This window comes from Narcine bancroftii, chromosome 13 (assembly GCF_036971445.1).
Source record: "Narcine bancroftii isolate sNarBan1 chromosome 13, sNarBan1.hap1, whole genome shotgun sequence".
NCBI lineage: Eukaryota > Metazoa > Chordata > Chondrichthyes > Torpediniformes > Narcinidae > Narcine > Narcine bancroftii.
In genome coordinates this window covers 68,313,297-68,325,428 of record NC_091481.1, presented here as the reverse complement: position 1 = coordinate 68,325,428, position 12,132 = coordinate 68,313,297, and the positions used below count along the sequence as shown (strand labels likewise).

At 51.8% G+C, this 12,132-nt stretch overlaps 1 protein-coding gene across 2 annotated transcripts in view; it reads left to right on the top strand.

Annotated features, from left to right (window-relative positions):
- The first annotated feature begins 994 nt into the window (after positions 1–994).
- f8a (coagulation factor VIII associated) overlaps positions 995–12,132 on the top strand; it is a 44,069-nt gene continuing 32,931 nt past the window's right edge. For both annotated transcript variants that reach the window (XM_069907945.1, XM_069907946.1), the window contains exons 1-5: positions 995–1,099; positions 2,580–2,626; positions 3,276–3,348; positions 3,916–4,075; positions 4,369–4,437. In XM_069907945.1, the coding sequence (XP_069764046.1) occupies positions 1,041–1,099; positions 2,580–2,626; positions 3,276–3,348; positions 3,916–4,075; positions 4,369–4,437 (408 nt within the window). In that variant the 5' untranslated portion in view covers positions 995–1,040. The remainder of the gene's footprint in view (positions 1,100–2,579; positions 2,627–3,275; positions 3,349–3,915; positions 4,076–4,368; positions 4,438–12,132) is intronic.

Sequence of the window (12,132 nt, the reverse complement as noted above, 5' to 3'; positions counted from 1 at the left end):
TAACAATTTTTGGAGAAAATATTAAGGGTTAGACTCCTACAGGATCTGATGTTATTCTTATTGGGTAATATTAAAATAGCAAGTCCTAAATTAAGATTAACTAGGTATCAAATTCAATTTTTATGATTAGCTTTAGCTGTTTCTAGGAAGAGCATAGCCATTACTTGGAAATCAGATATGGACTTGGGGGTGGAGGGGTGGCGTGCTGAATTGTGTAAGAAAATTACTTAAAATTTACATAATAAATATTTTTTCTGGAAAATATGGAGCCCATATTTACAGTATGTTGGTTTGAAATTTTGAAAGCCCGTCTTGTTGGTAACCCCCAGCTCCGTTATTGAGATTTTTTTTTTTGGCATTCTCCTAACTTTTTCTTTTTCCTTCCTTTCTTTGATACTTTAGGGGAGGGTTGGTGGGGGGGGGGGGGAAGGCTGGGGAGGGAAGAAATATGGGAGGGATGACGTTTAAAAGAACAGGTCAGGAGGTTATTACGTAGAACAATGGCTCTCAACCTTTTTCTGACCACTCACATCCCACTTTAAGTAATGCCGATGCCATCGGTGCTCTGTGATTAGTAAGGGATTGCTTAAGGTGGGATGTGAGTGGGAAGAGAAGGTTGAGAACCACTGCTCTGGACCCAATTGTTACTGAAATATTTTGCTTGAGAAGAATTGTCATTGGTCCATTTCCTTTGGAGTTCTGAAACCGTGCACATAACGAGTCAAGTGGTGTGTGTATTTGTATCATTTTTAAGCACCTAGTCATGCACAGAGGTGGCCATCAGGACCAGGATGTTAGGTCCTCCTAATCCCACCCCAATACAATCACAGAACCCGTCTCTTCCATTGCCCTGATGCGGCCAAATATGAGCAGAGAAACGTCCTTATAGCAAGTCCCTTTCCCCCAGTCCAGAGAGGCCCGGAACCTTTCCCCCAGTCCAGAGAGGCCCGGAACCTTTACCCCCCTACGCTCGCGTTCCAGCCGGAATCTGCTACCGTCGTACAGATGCCGGACGGTTGCTGAGGGAGGACCAGGGTGCGATGGCGGCCGAGGCGGATTTCTTGCTGCGGTACCGGGCTGTGTCCAACAAGCTGAAGAAGTGAGCGGCGGCGTTTGGGGAGGGGAGAGCGTGATGACCGGCCCGTCAAAACCGGGACCCCCGCCCCTCCTCCCCGGGCTCCCCACCCCTCCCCTCCCCAGACTTCCCCACTCATTCCCTGGACCCTCTCCTCGGGACCCCCCTCCACTGGAACTCCCTGCCTGGGCTCTCCACCCCTCTCTGGGCTCCCCCACCCCTCCCATGGACCCTCTCCTCGGGACACCCCTCCCTGGGCTCTCCCCTTCTCACGACCCCCACCCCTCCCTTCCCCTCCCCTCGACAACCTTCCCGGGACCCCCCTCACGCACCCCCTCCACGGGGTTCCCCACCCATTCTCATAACCCCACCCCTCTCCAGGACCCCCAACTCCTCTCCAGGCCATGGCCAAGGTTTCAAGCCCCCCCACCCCGGCTGCTCTATCTGGCACCACTTTTTCCCCCGTGCCTGCCCACAGTACCAGGAGCCCTCCCATCCTTCACCCTCCAACTGCTTCTCTCGCTCGGAATCCCACCCCTCCAGGACCTTGATGCATCTTCACCCCCATCACCTCATTCCACAGTGCGAGTCACTCCTTCCCTGCCTTGGCTCGGAGTCACTGCTTTCACACACGAGCAGGTCCCTTGCCAGCTGCTATCTCCTTGAGAACCATACAACCACACTGAAACAGGCCCTTTGACCCATCTAATCGGTGCTGAACTATTTTTCTGCCAAGTCCCATTGACCTGTACCCGGACCTCATTAGAATTTATTATTATGAACGTGACAGCATCACAGAGCAAACATTTCTATAAACTGCATCAAAATAAGAAATAGTACAAGAAAGTAAAAGTGAGGCATTTAAGGACTCTTACTTTGCACATTATTTGTTATTGATTAATTATTTTCAGTATTGCAGTTTGCACTTTGTTCTTGTTTACAACTCTCTCTTGTAATGAGTTGTTTTTGTTTGCACTACCAGTCAGTAGAAATCCTGCCTCTCTCACAGGATGAACACTCTCAGGGCTGTATGTGATGTCATGTGTTCTCTGACAATAAATCTGAAGTTTTATTTCATGCTCCATGCTCCTCTCATCTATGAACCCATCCAAATTATCCTGAAACGTCATCATCGAGCACTTCAGCTCATTCCACACTCTCACCACTTTCTGTGTGAAGAAGCTCCCCCTGAACATTTCACCCTCTCATTCTCGTATCACTGAACATTGATGGAAAAAGCCTGCTTGCATTTACTCTGTCGATACCCTTATAATGTTTTATACCTCTATCAAATCTTTCCTCTTTCTCTGATGCACCATGGAATAAAATCCCAACCTTTTAATCCATTCCCTATAACTCAGCTCCTCAAGACCCGGCAACATTTTAGTAAATCTCTGCACTCTTTCAATTTTATTGATATTTTTCCAGTGGTTAGGTGATCAAAACTGCACACAAGAGACTTTGGTGAATTTCTGATTGCTGTCTGTCTGTCTGTATTTTGCAGACGATTTCTACGTAAGCCGAATGTGGCGGAAGCAAGCGAGCAGTTTGGTGAGTGGCATGTAGAAATGTGGACAAGGTACCAGTGAGATCAGGGCCAGCTCAGTCAGTGGGCTGGAGGGCCTGTTTCTCATGCTACATCTCTCTGACACAAAGCCCACTGACTGACCACTGAATTCCGGGAGAGTGAGAAGGATGGGATTGGCATCGATCTCTGGGCTGAAACCAGCTGTCTGTTGGCATTGAGCCATCTTCTCTAATGGAATGCTATTGGACAGAGTAGATGTAGAAAGGTTGTTTCTCATGGTGGGAGAGTCTAGGACAAGAGGGAACAACTTCAGGATCGAAGGGTGTCCACTTAAAACAGATGCAATAAGTATTTTTTTAGTCAGAAGGTCATGAATCATCAAAAATCTGTTGCCACCAGTGGTTGTGGAGTTCAGGACATTGGGTGTATTAAGGCAGAGATTGATACAGAAGACCGGGCAGTGGGGCTGAGTGGGAAAATAGATCAGCTCATGATGAAGTGATGGGGTAGACTCGATGGGATGAATAGCCTACTTCTGGTCCTATGACTTATGACCATCTGTCCCAGTCACTGTTTGGGTCTGGGTGATGTTTGTCCCATTCACCGTCTGGGCCTTGGATTTTGGGCATGGCTGGAGCTTGTCTGACCACTGCTTTGACTCGTTCGTTGCAGGTCAGCTAGCCAAAGAGCTGAAGCAGGAGGAGTGCCTGCAGTATGCAGGCTTCTGTAACCTGGCTGTCGCACGGTAGGAAGGCAGTGACCCCGACTTTGTCCTCTTATCCTTCCTCGTCGGCATTGCCTAGTGCTGGTCCCATCACCTATGCTGCGGTGGCTGGAGGGGTGTTGACTGCACACAAATTAACCATGTGTGCCTGCCGGTGCATTCCCACCTTACTCTCACCCTGCCGTCCTGTTCCCAGGGAAGGACAACTGCCCCCCCCCCCACCCCCCCCACAACCTCCCTTCTTGGGGTCACCTTGCCAGCATCATCCTCTCCACCACCTTGTGACCAGGGTTGGGGTTCCCGCAGCCCTGTGCCACCTCTGGTCCAGCTCTCTCTGTCACCACCACCCCCGGCTGACTGCACCCGCTTGTGATGCTGTAAGCATTTCTCTGGGAGGGGATGTCATCACTGCAGGTGTGTGGCAGTGCCTCTGCCAGCTGCACCACTGCCCCGGTAATTGGGAAGCTCCAAACCTTCCTCTCCACTGCTGTGGCCCAGCCCAGCCCCAGCCAGCTCCTCTCCTTTCTCCACCTCTCGCGGCAGATGTGGGGAAACCCTCACCACCTTTGTTCTCTGGCCTGCCATCAGGTGTGAGCAGACACTCTTCAATGCCCCGGGAGAGGCCCTGGCTCTGACCGACGCGGCGCGCCTCTTCCTGCAGGCTGAGAAGGAGATGCAGAAGCTCCAGTGCCCAGGCTTTGAGGAGCACCTCCAGGCCGCAACCAACTGCTACAGCTTTGCCATAAAGGTGAGGGGGGAAGGGTGGGGCTCGTACCTCCTCCGTAACCATTGACCAGCCTTGGAAGTTAAACTAGAAAGCCTGCAGACGCTGGGGTCGAGTGTAATACACAAACATGCTGGAGAAACAGAAGTATCCCTGGATCAGGGGGATCTTGGAGAGCTTGCTTGGTTTCTGACCCACCAGGCAGAGGGCAGCAGAGAGACCTGGAGCAGTGGGGCAGCACTTGCTGGAGACAAAGGCACAAAATGACCTCAAATGAAGCCAAGCCAGTGTTGACCACTCTGCCCCTTCTTCCGCAGGTCTACATCGAGCTCAACCAGCCCGTGATGGCGGCAAGTCTGTGCCTGGAACTTGGAAACGCTTTGAAGGTAAGGGGGGTCACCGTCCGCCACTCTCCGCATCTTGTGCCGTGACAGTGGGTGGGAGCTGGGCACGAATGTCACTGGAGAGAGAAGCTGACAGTCTCTTCCATCTCCTGTTTCCTGTTTTCAATGTTGGTGTGGTCGGTGTGGGTGATTGGGCAGAGATGGTATGGGGGTGTGAATAGGTGTGTCATTGTGGGTAAGTGGAAGTCATGTCTGTGTGTGAGTGAGTAGTATTGCGGTTGAGAGTCGTGGTGTCTGTGTGTGAGTAGTGGTGTCTGTGAGTTGCGGTGTGGGTGAGTGAGCCATGGAGTGAGTGTGTAGTGGTGTTGGTGTGGATGAGTGTGTCATGACAGTGTGTGAGTGATGTTGGTGTGGGTGAGTGTGAGTTATGGTATCAGTGTGAGTGGTGTTGGTGTGGGTGAGTGTGAGTTATGTTGTCAGTGTGAGTGGTGTTGGTGTGGGTGAGTGTGAGTTATGGTGTCAGTGTGAGTGGTGTTGGTGTGGGTGAGTGTGAGTTATGGTGTCAGTGTGAGTGGTGTTGATGTGGGTGAGTGTGAGTCATGATGTCAGTGTGAGTGGTGTTGGTGTGGGTGAGTGTGAGTTATGGTGTCAGTGTGAGTGGTGTTGGTGTGGGTGAGTGTGAGTTATGGTGTCAGTGTGAGTGGTGTTGGTGTGGGTGAGTGTGAGTTATGGTGTCAGTGTGAGTGGTGTTGGTGTGGGTGAGTGTGAGTCATGGTGTCAGTGTGAGTGGTGTTGGTGAGTGTGAGTCATGGTGTCAGTGTGAGTGGTGTTGGTGTGGGTGAGTGTGAGTTATGGTGTCAGTGTGAGTGGTGTTGGTGTGGGTGAGTGTGAGTTATGGTGTCAGTGTGAGTGGTGTTGGTGTGGGTGAGAGTGAGTATGGTGTCAGTGTGAGTGGTGTTAGTGTGGGTGAGTGTGAGTCATGGTGTCAGTGTGAGTGGTGTTGGTGTGGGTGAGTGTGAGTTATGGAGTCAGTGTGAGTGGTGTTGGTGTGGGTGAGTGTGAGTTATGGTGTCAGTGTGAGTGGTGTTGGTGTGGGTGAGTGTGAGTTATGGTGTCAGTGTGAGTGGTGTTGGTGTGGGTGAGTGTGAGTTATGGTGTCATTGTGAGTGGTGTTGGTGTGGGTGAGTGTGAGTCATGGTGTCAGTGTGAGTGGTGTTGGTGTGGGTGAGTGGTGTTGGTGTGGGTGAGTGTGAGTTATGGTGTCAATGTGAGTGGTGTTGGTGTGGGTGAGTGTGAGTTATGGTGTCAGTGTGAGTGGTGTTGGTGTGGGTGAGTGTGAGTTATGGTGTCAGTGTGAGTGGTGTTGGTGTGGGTGAGTGAGAGTTATGGTGTCAGTGTGAGTGTGTTGTTGTGGGTGAGTGTGAGTCATGGTGTCAGTGTGGAGTGGTGTTGGTGAGTGTGAGTCATGGTGTCAGTGTGAGTGGTGTTGGTGTGGGTGAGTGTGAGTTATGGTGTCAGTGTGAGTGGTGTTGGTGTGGTGAGAGTGAGTATGGTGTCAGTGTGAGTGGTGTTGGTGTGGGTGAGTGTGAGTCATGGTGTCAGTGTGAGTGGTGTTGGTGTGGGTGAGTGTGAGTCATGGTGTCAGTGTGAGTGGTGTTGGTGTGGGTAAGTGTGAGTTATGGAGTCAGTGTGAGTGGTGTTGGTGTGGGTGAGTGTGAGTTATGGTGTCAGTGTGAGTGGTGTTGGTGTGGGTGAGTGTGAGTTATGGTGTCATTGTGAGTGGTGTTGGTGTGGGTGAATGTGAGTTATGGTGTCAGTGTGAGTGGTGTTGGTGTGGGTGAGTGTGAGTCATGGTGTCAGTGTGAGTGGTGTTGGTGTGGGTGAGTGTGAGTTATGGTGTCAGTGTGGGTGGTGTTGGTGTGGGTGAGTGTGAGTTATGGTGTCAGTGTGGGTGGTGTTGGTGTGGGTGAGTGTGAGTTATGGTGTCAGTGTGAGTGGTGTTGTGGGTGAGTGTGAGTTATGGTGTCAGTGTGAGTGGTGTTGGTGTGGGTGAGTGTGAGTTATAGTGTCAGTGTGGGTGGTGTTGGTGTGGGTGAGTGTGAGTTATGGTGTCAGTGTGAGTGGTGTTGTGGGTGAGTGTGAGTTATGGTGTCAGTGTGAGTGGTGTTGGTGTGGGTGAGTGTGAGCTATGGTGTCAGTGTGAGTGGTGTTGGTGTGGGTGAGTGTGAGTTATGGTGTCAGTGTGATTGGAGTTGTGGGTGAGTGTGAGTTATGGTGTCAGTGTGAGTGGTGTTGGTGTGGGTGAGTGTGAGCTATGGTGTCAGTGTGAGTGGTGTTGGTGTGGGTGAGTGTGAGTTATGGTGTCAGTGTGAGTGGTGTTGGTGTGGGTGAGTGTGAGTTATGGTGGCAGTGTGAGTGGTGTTGGTGTGGGTGAGTGTGAGTTATGGTGTCAGTGTGAGTGGTGTTGGTGTGGGTGAGTGTGAGTCATGGTGTCAGTGTGAGTGGTGTTGGTGTGGGTGAGCGTGAGTCATGGTGTCAGTGTGAGTGGTGTTGGTGTGGGTGAGTGTGAGTTATGGTGTCAGTGTGAGTGGTGTTGGTGTGGGTGAGTGTGAGTTATGGTGTCAGTGTGAGTGGTGTTGGTGTGGGTGAGTGTGAGTCATGGTGTCAGTGTGAGTGGTGTTGGTGTGGGTGAGTGTGAGTCATGGTGTCAGTGTGAGTGGTGTTGGTGTGGGTGAGTGTGAGTCATGGTGTCAGTGTGAGTGGTGTTGGTGTGGGTGAGTGTGAGTCATGGTGTGAGTGGTGTTGGTGTGGGTGAGTGTGAGTCATGGTGTCAGTGTGAGTGGTGTTGGTGTGGGTGAGTGTGAGTCATGGTGTCAGTGTGAGTGGTGTTGGTGTGGGTGAGTGTGAGTCATGGTGTCAGTGTGAGTGGTGTTGGTGTGGGTGAGTGTGAGTCATGTGTCAGTGTGAGTGGTGTTGGTGTGGGTGAGTGTGAGTTATGGTGTCAGTGTGAGTGGTGTTGGTGTGGGTGAGTGTGAGTTATGGTGTCAGTGTGAGTGGTGTTGGTGTGGGTGAGTGTGAGTCATGGTGTCAGTGTGAGTGGTGTTGGTGTGGGTGAGTGTGAGTCATGGTGTCAGTGTGAGTGGTGTTGGTGTGGGTGAGTGTGAGTCATGGTGTCAGTGTGAGTGGTGTTGGTGTGGGTGAGTGTGAGTCATGGTGTCAGTGTGAGTGGTGTTGGTGTGGGTGAGTGTGAGTCATGGTGTCAGTGTGAGTGGTGTTGGTGTGGGTGAGTGTGAGTCATGGTGTCAGTGTGAGTGGTGTTGGTGTGGTGAGTGTGAGTCATGGTGTCAGTGTGAGTGGTGTTGGTGTGGGTGAGTGTGAGTCATGGTGTCAGTGTGAGTGGTGTTGGTGTGGTGAGTGTGAGTCATGGTGTCAGTGTGAGTGGTGTTGGTGTGGGTGAGTGTGAGTTATGGTGTCATTGTGAGTGGTGTTGGTGTGGGTGAGTGTGAGTCATGGTGTTAGTGTGAGTGGTGTTGGTGTGGGTGAGTGTGAGCCATGGTGTCAGTGTGAGTGGTGTTGGTGTGGGTGAGTGTGAGTCATGGTGTCAGTGTGAGTGGTGTTGGTGTGGGTGAGTGTGAGTTATGGAGTCAGTGTGAGTGGTGTTGGTGTGGGTGAGTGTGAGTTATGGTGTCAGTGTGAGTGGTGTTGGTGTGGGTGAGTGTGAGTTATGGTGTCATTGTGAGTGGTGTTGGTGTGGGTGAGTGTGAGTTATGGTGTCAGTGTGAGTGGTGTTGGTGTGGGTGAGTGTGAGTCATGGTGTCAGTGTGAGTGGTGTTGGTGTGGGTGAGTGTGAGTTATGGTGTCAGTGTGGGTGGTGTTGGTGTGGGTGAGTGTGTGTTATGGTGTCAGTGTGAGTGGTGTTGGTGTGGGTGAGTGTGAGTTATGGTGTCAGTGTGAGTGGTGTTGGTGTGGGTGAGTGTGAGTCATGGTGTCAGTGTGAGTGGTGTTGGTGTGGGTGAGTGTGAGTCATGGTGTCAGTGTGAGTGGTGTTGGTGTGGGTGAGTGTGAGTCATGGTGTCAGTGTGAGTGGTGTTGGTGTGGGTGAGTGTGAGTCATGGTGTCAGTGTGAGTGGTGTTGGTGTGGGTGAGTGTGAGTCATGGTGTCAGTGTGAGTGGTGTTGTGTGGGTGAGTGTGAGTCATGGTGTCAGTGTGAGTGGTGTTGGTGTGGGTGAGTGTGAGTCATGGTGTCAGTGTGAGTGGTGTTGGTGTGGGTGAGTGTGAGTCATGGTGTCAGTGTGAGTGGTGTTGGTGTGGGTGAGTGTGAGTTATGGTGTCAGTGTGAGTGGTGTTGGTGTGGGTGAGTGTGAGTTATGGTGTCAGTGTGAGTGGTGTTGGTGTGGGTGAGTGTGAGTCATGGTGTCAGTGTGAGTGGTGTTGGTGTGGGTGAGTGTGAGTCATGGTGTCAGTGTGAGTGGTGTTGGTGTGGGTGAGTGTGAGTCATGGTGTCAGTGTGAGTGGTGTTGGTGTGGGTGAGTGTGAGTCATGGTGTCAGTGTGAGTGGTGTTGGTGTGGGTGAGTGAGTCATGGTGTCAGTGTGAGTGGTGTTGGTGTGGGTGAGTGTGAGTCATGGTGTCAGTGTGAGTGGTGTTGGTGTGGGTGAGTGTGAGTTATGGTGTCAGTGTGAGTGGTGTTGGTGTGGGTGAGTGTGAGTCATGGTGTCAGTGTGAGTGGTGTTGGTGTGGGTGAGTGTGAGTCATGGTGTCAGTGTGAGTGGTGTTGGTGTGGGTGAGTGTGAGTTATGGTGTCATTGTGAGTGGTGTTGGTGTGGGTGAGTGTGAGTCATGGTGTTAGTGTGAGTGGTGTTGGTGTGGGTGAGTGTGAGCCATGGTGTCAGTGTGAGTGGTGTTGGTGTGGGTGAGTGTGAGTCATGGTGTCATGTGAGTGTGTTGGTGTGGGTGAGTTTGAGTTATGGAGTCAGTGTGAGTGGTGTTGGTGTGGGTGAGTGTGAGTTATGGTGTCAGTGTGAGTGGTGTTGGTGTGGGTGAGTGTGAGTTATGGTGTCATTGTGAGTGGTGTTGGTGTGGGTGAGTGTGAGTTATGGTGTCAGTGTGAGTGGTGTTGGTGTGGGTGAGTGTGAGTCATGGTGTCAGTGTGAGTGGTGTGTGGTGAGTGGTGTTGGTGTGGTGAGTGTGAGTTATGGTGTCAATGTGAGTGGTGTTGGTGTGGGTGAGTGTGAGTCATGGTGTCAGTGTGAGTGGTGTTGGTGTGGGTGAGTGTGAGTTATGGAGTCAGTGTGAGTGGTGTTGGTGTGGGTGAGTGAGTTATGGTGTCAGTGTGAGTGGTGTTGGTGTGGGTGAGTGTGAGTTATGGTGTCATTGTGAGTGGTGTTGGTGTGGGTGAGTGTGAGTCATGGTGTCAGTGTGAGTGGTGTTGGTGTGGGTGAGTGTGAGTCATGGTGTCAGTGTGAGTGGTGTTGGTGTGGGTGAGTGTGAGTTATGGTGTCAGTGTGGTGGTGTTGGTGTGGGTGAGTGTGAGTTATGGTGTCAGTGTGGGTGGTGTTGGTGTGGGTGAGTGTGAGTTATGGTGTCAGTGTGAGTGGTGTTGGTGTGGGTGAGTGTGAGTCATGGTGTCAGTGTGAGTGGTGTTGTGTGGGTGAGTGTGAGCCATGGTGTCAGTGTGAGTGGTGTTGGTGTGGGTGAGTGTGAGTATGGTGTCAGTGTGAGTGGTGTTGGTGTGGGTGAGTGTGAGTTATGGTGTCAGTGTGGAGTGGTGTTGGTGTGGGTGAGTGTGAGTTATGGTGTCAGTGTGGGTGGTGTTGGTGTGGGTGAGTGTGAGTTATGGTGTCAGTGTGAGTGGTGTGGTGTGGGTGAGTGTGAGTTATGGTGTCAGTGTGAGTGGTGTTGGTGTGGGTGAGTGTGAGCTATGGTGTCAGTGTGAGTGGTGTTGGTGTGGGTGAGTGTGAGTTATGGTGTCAGTGTGAGTGGTGTTGGTGTGGGTGAGTGTGAGTTATGGTGTCAGTGTGGGTGGTGTTGGTGTGGGTGAGTGTGAGTTATGGTGTCAGTGTGAGTGGAGTTGTGGGTGAGTGTGAGTTATGGTGTCAGTGTGAGTGGTGTTGGTGTGGGTGAGTGTGAGCTATGGTGTCAGTGTGAGTGATGTTGGTGTGGGTGAGTGTGAGTTATGGTGTCAGTGTGAGTGGTGTTGGTGTGGGTGAGTGTGAGTCATGGTGTCAGTGTGAGTGGTGTTGGTGTGGGTGAGTGTGAGTCATGGTGTCAGTGTGAGTGGTGTTGGTGTGGGTGAGTGTGAGTCATGGTGTCAGTGTGAGTGGTGTTGGTGTGGGTGAGTGTGAGTCATGGTGTCAGTGTGAGTGGTGTTGGTGTGGGTGAGTGTGAGTTATGGTGTCAGTGTGAGTGGTGTTGGTGTGGGTGAGTGTGAGTCATGGTGTCAGTGTGAGTGGTGTTGGTGTGGGTGAGTGTGAGTCATGGTGTCAGTGTGAGTGGTGTTGGTGTGGGTGAGTGTGAGTCATGGTGTCAGTGTGAGTGGTGTTGGTGTGGGTGAGTGTGAGTCATGGTGTCAGTGTGAGTGGTGTTGGTGTGGGTGAGTGTGAGTCATGGTGTCAGTGTGAGTGGTGTTGGTGTGGGTGAGTGTGAGTCATGGTGTCAGTGTGAGTGGTGTTGGTGTGGGTGAGTGTGAGTTATGGTGTCAGTGTGAGTGGTGTTGGTGTGGGTGAGTGTGAGTTATGGTGTCAGTGTGAGTGGTGTTGGTGTGGGTGAGTGTGAGTCATGGTGTCAGTGTGAGTGGTGTTGGTGTGGGTGAGTGTGAGTCATGGTGTCAGTGTGAGTGGTGTTGGTGTGGGTGAGTGTGAGTTATGGTGTCAGTGTGAGTGGTGTTGGTGTGGGTGAGTGTGAGTCATGGTGTCAGTGTGAGTGGTGTTGGTGTGGTGAGTGTGAGTCATGGTGTCAGTGTGAGTGGTGTTGGTGTGGGTGAGTGTGAGTCATGGTGTCAGTGTGAGTGGTGTTGGTGTGGGTGAGTGTGAGTCATGGTGTCAGTGTGAGTGGTGTTGGTGTGGGTGAGTGTGAGTCATGGTGTCAGTGTGAGTGGTGTTGGTGTGGGTGAGTGTGAGTCATGGTGTCAGTGTGAGTGGTGTTGGTGTGGGTGAGTGTGAGTCATGGTGTCAGTGTGAGTGGTGTTGGTGTGGGTGAGTGTGAGTTATGGTGTCAGTGTGGAGTGGTGTTGGTGTGGGTGAGTGTGAGTTATGGTGTCAGTGTGAGTGGTGTTGTGTGGGTGAGTGTGAGTCATGGTGTCAGTGTGAGTGGTGTTGGTGTGGGTGAGTGTGAGTCTATGGTGTCAGTGTGAGTGGTGTTGGTGTGGGTGAGTGTGAGTATGGTGTCAGTGTGAGTGGTGTTGGTGTGGGTGAGTGTGAGTTATGGTGTCAGTGTGAGTGGTGTTGGTGTGGTGAGTGTGAGTCATGGTGTCAGTGTGAGTGGTGTTGGTGTGGGTGAGTGTGAGTCATGGTGTCAGTGTGAGTGGTGTTGGTGTGGGTGAGTGTGAGTTATGGTGTCAGTGTGAGTGGTGTTGGTGTGGGTGAGTGTGAGTCATGGTGTCAGTGTGAGTGGTGTTGGTGTGGGTGAGTGTGAGTCATGGTGTCAGTGTGAGTGGTGTTGGTGTGGGTGAGTGTGAGTCATGGTGTCAGTGTGAGTGGTGTTGGTGTGGGTGAGTGTGAGTCATGGTGTCAGTGTGAA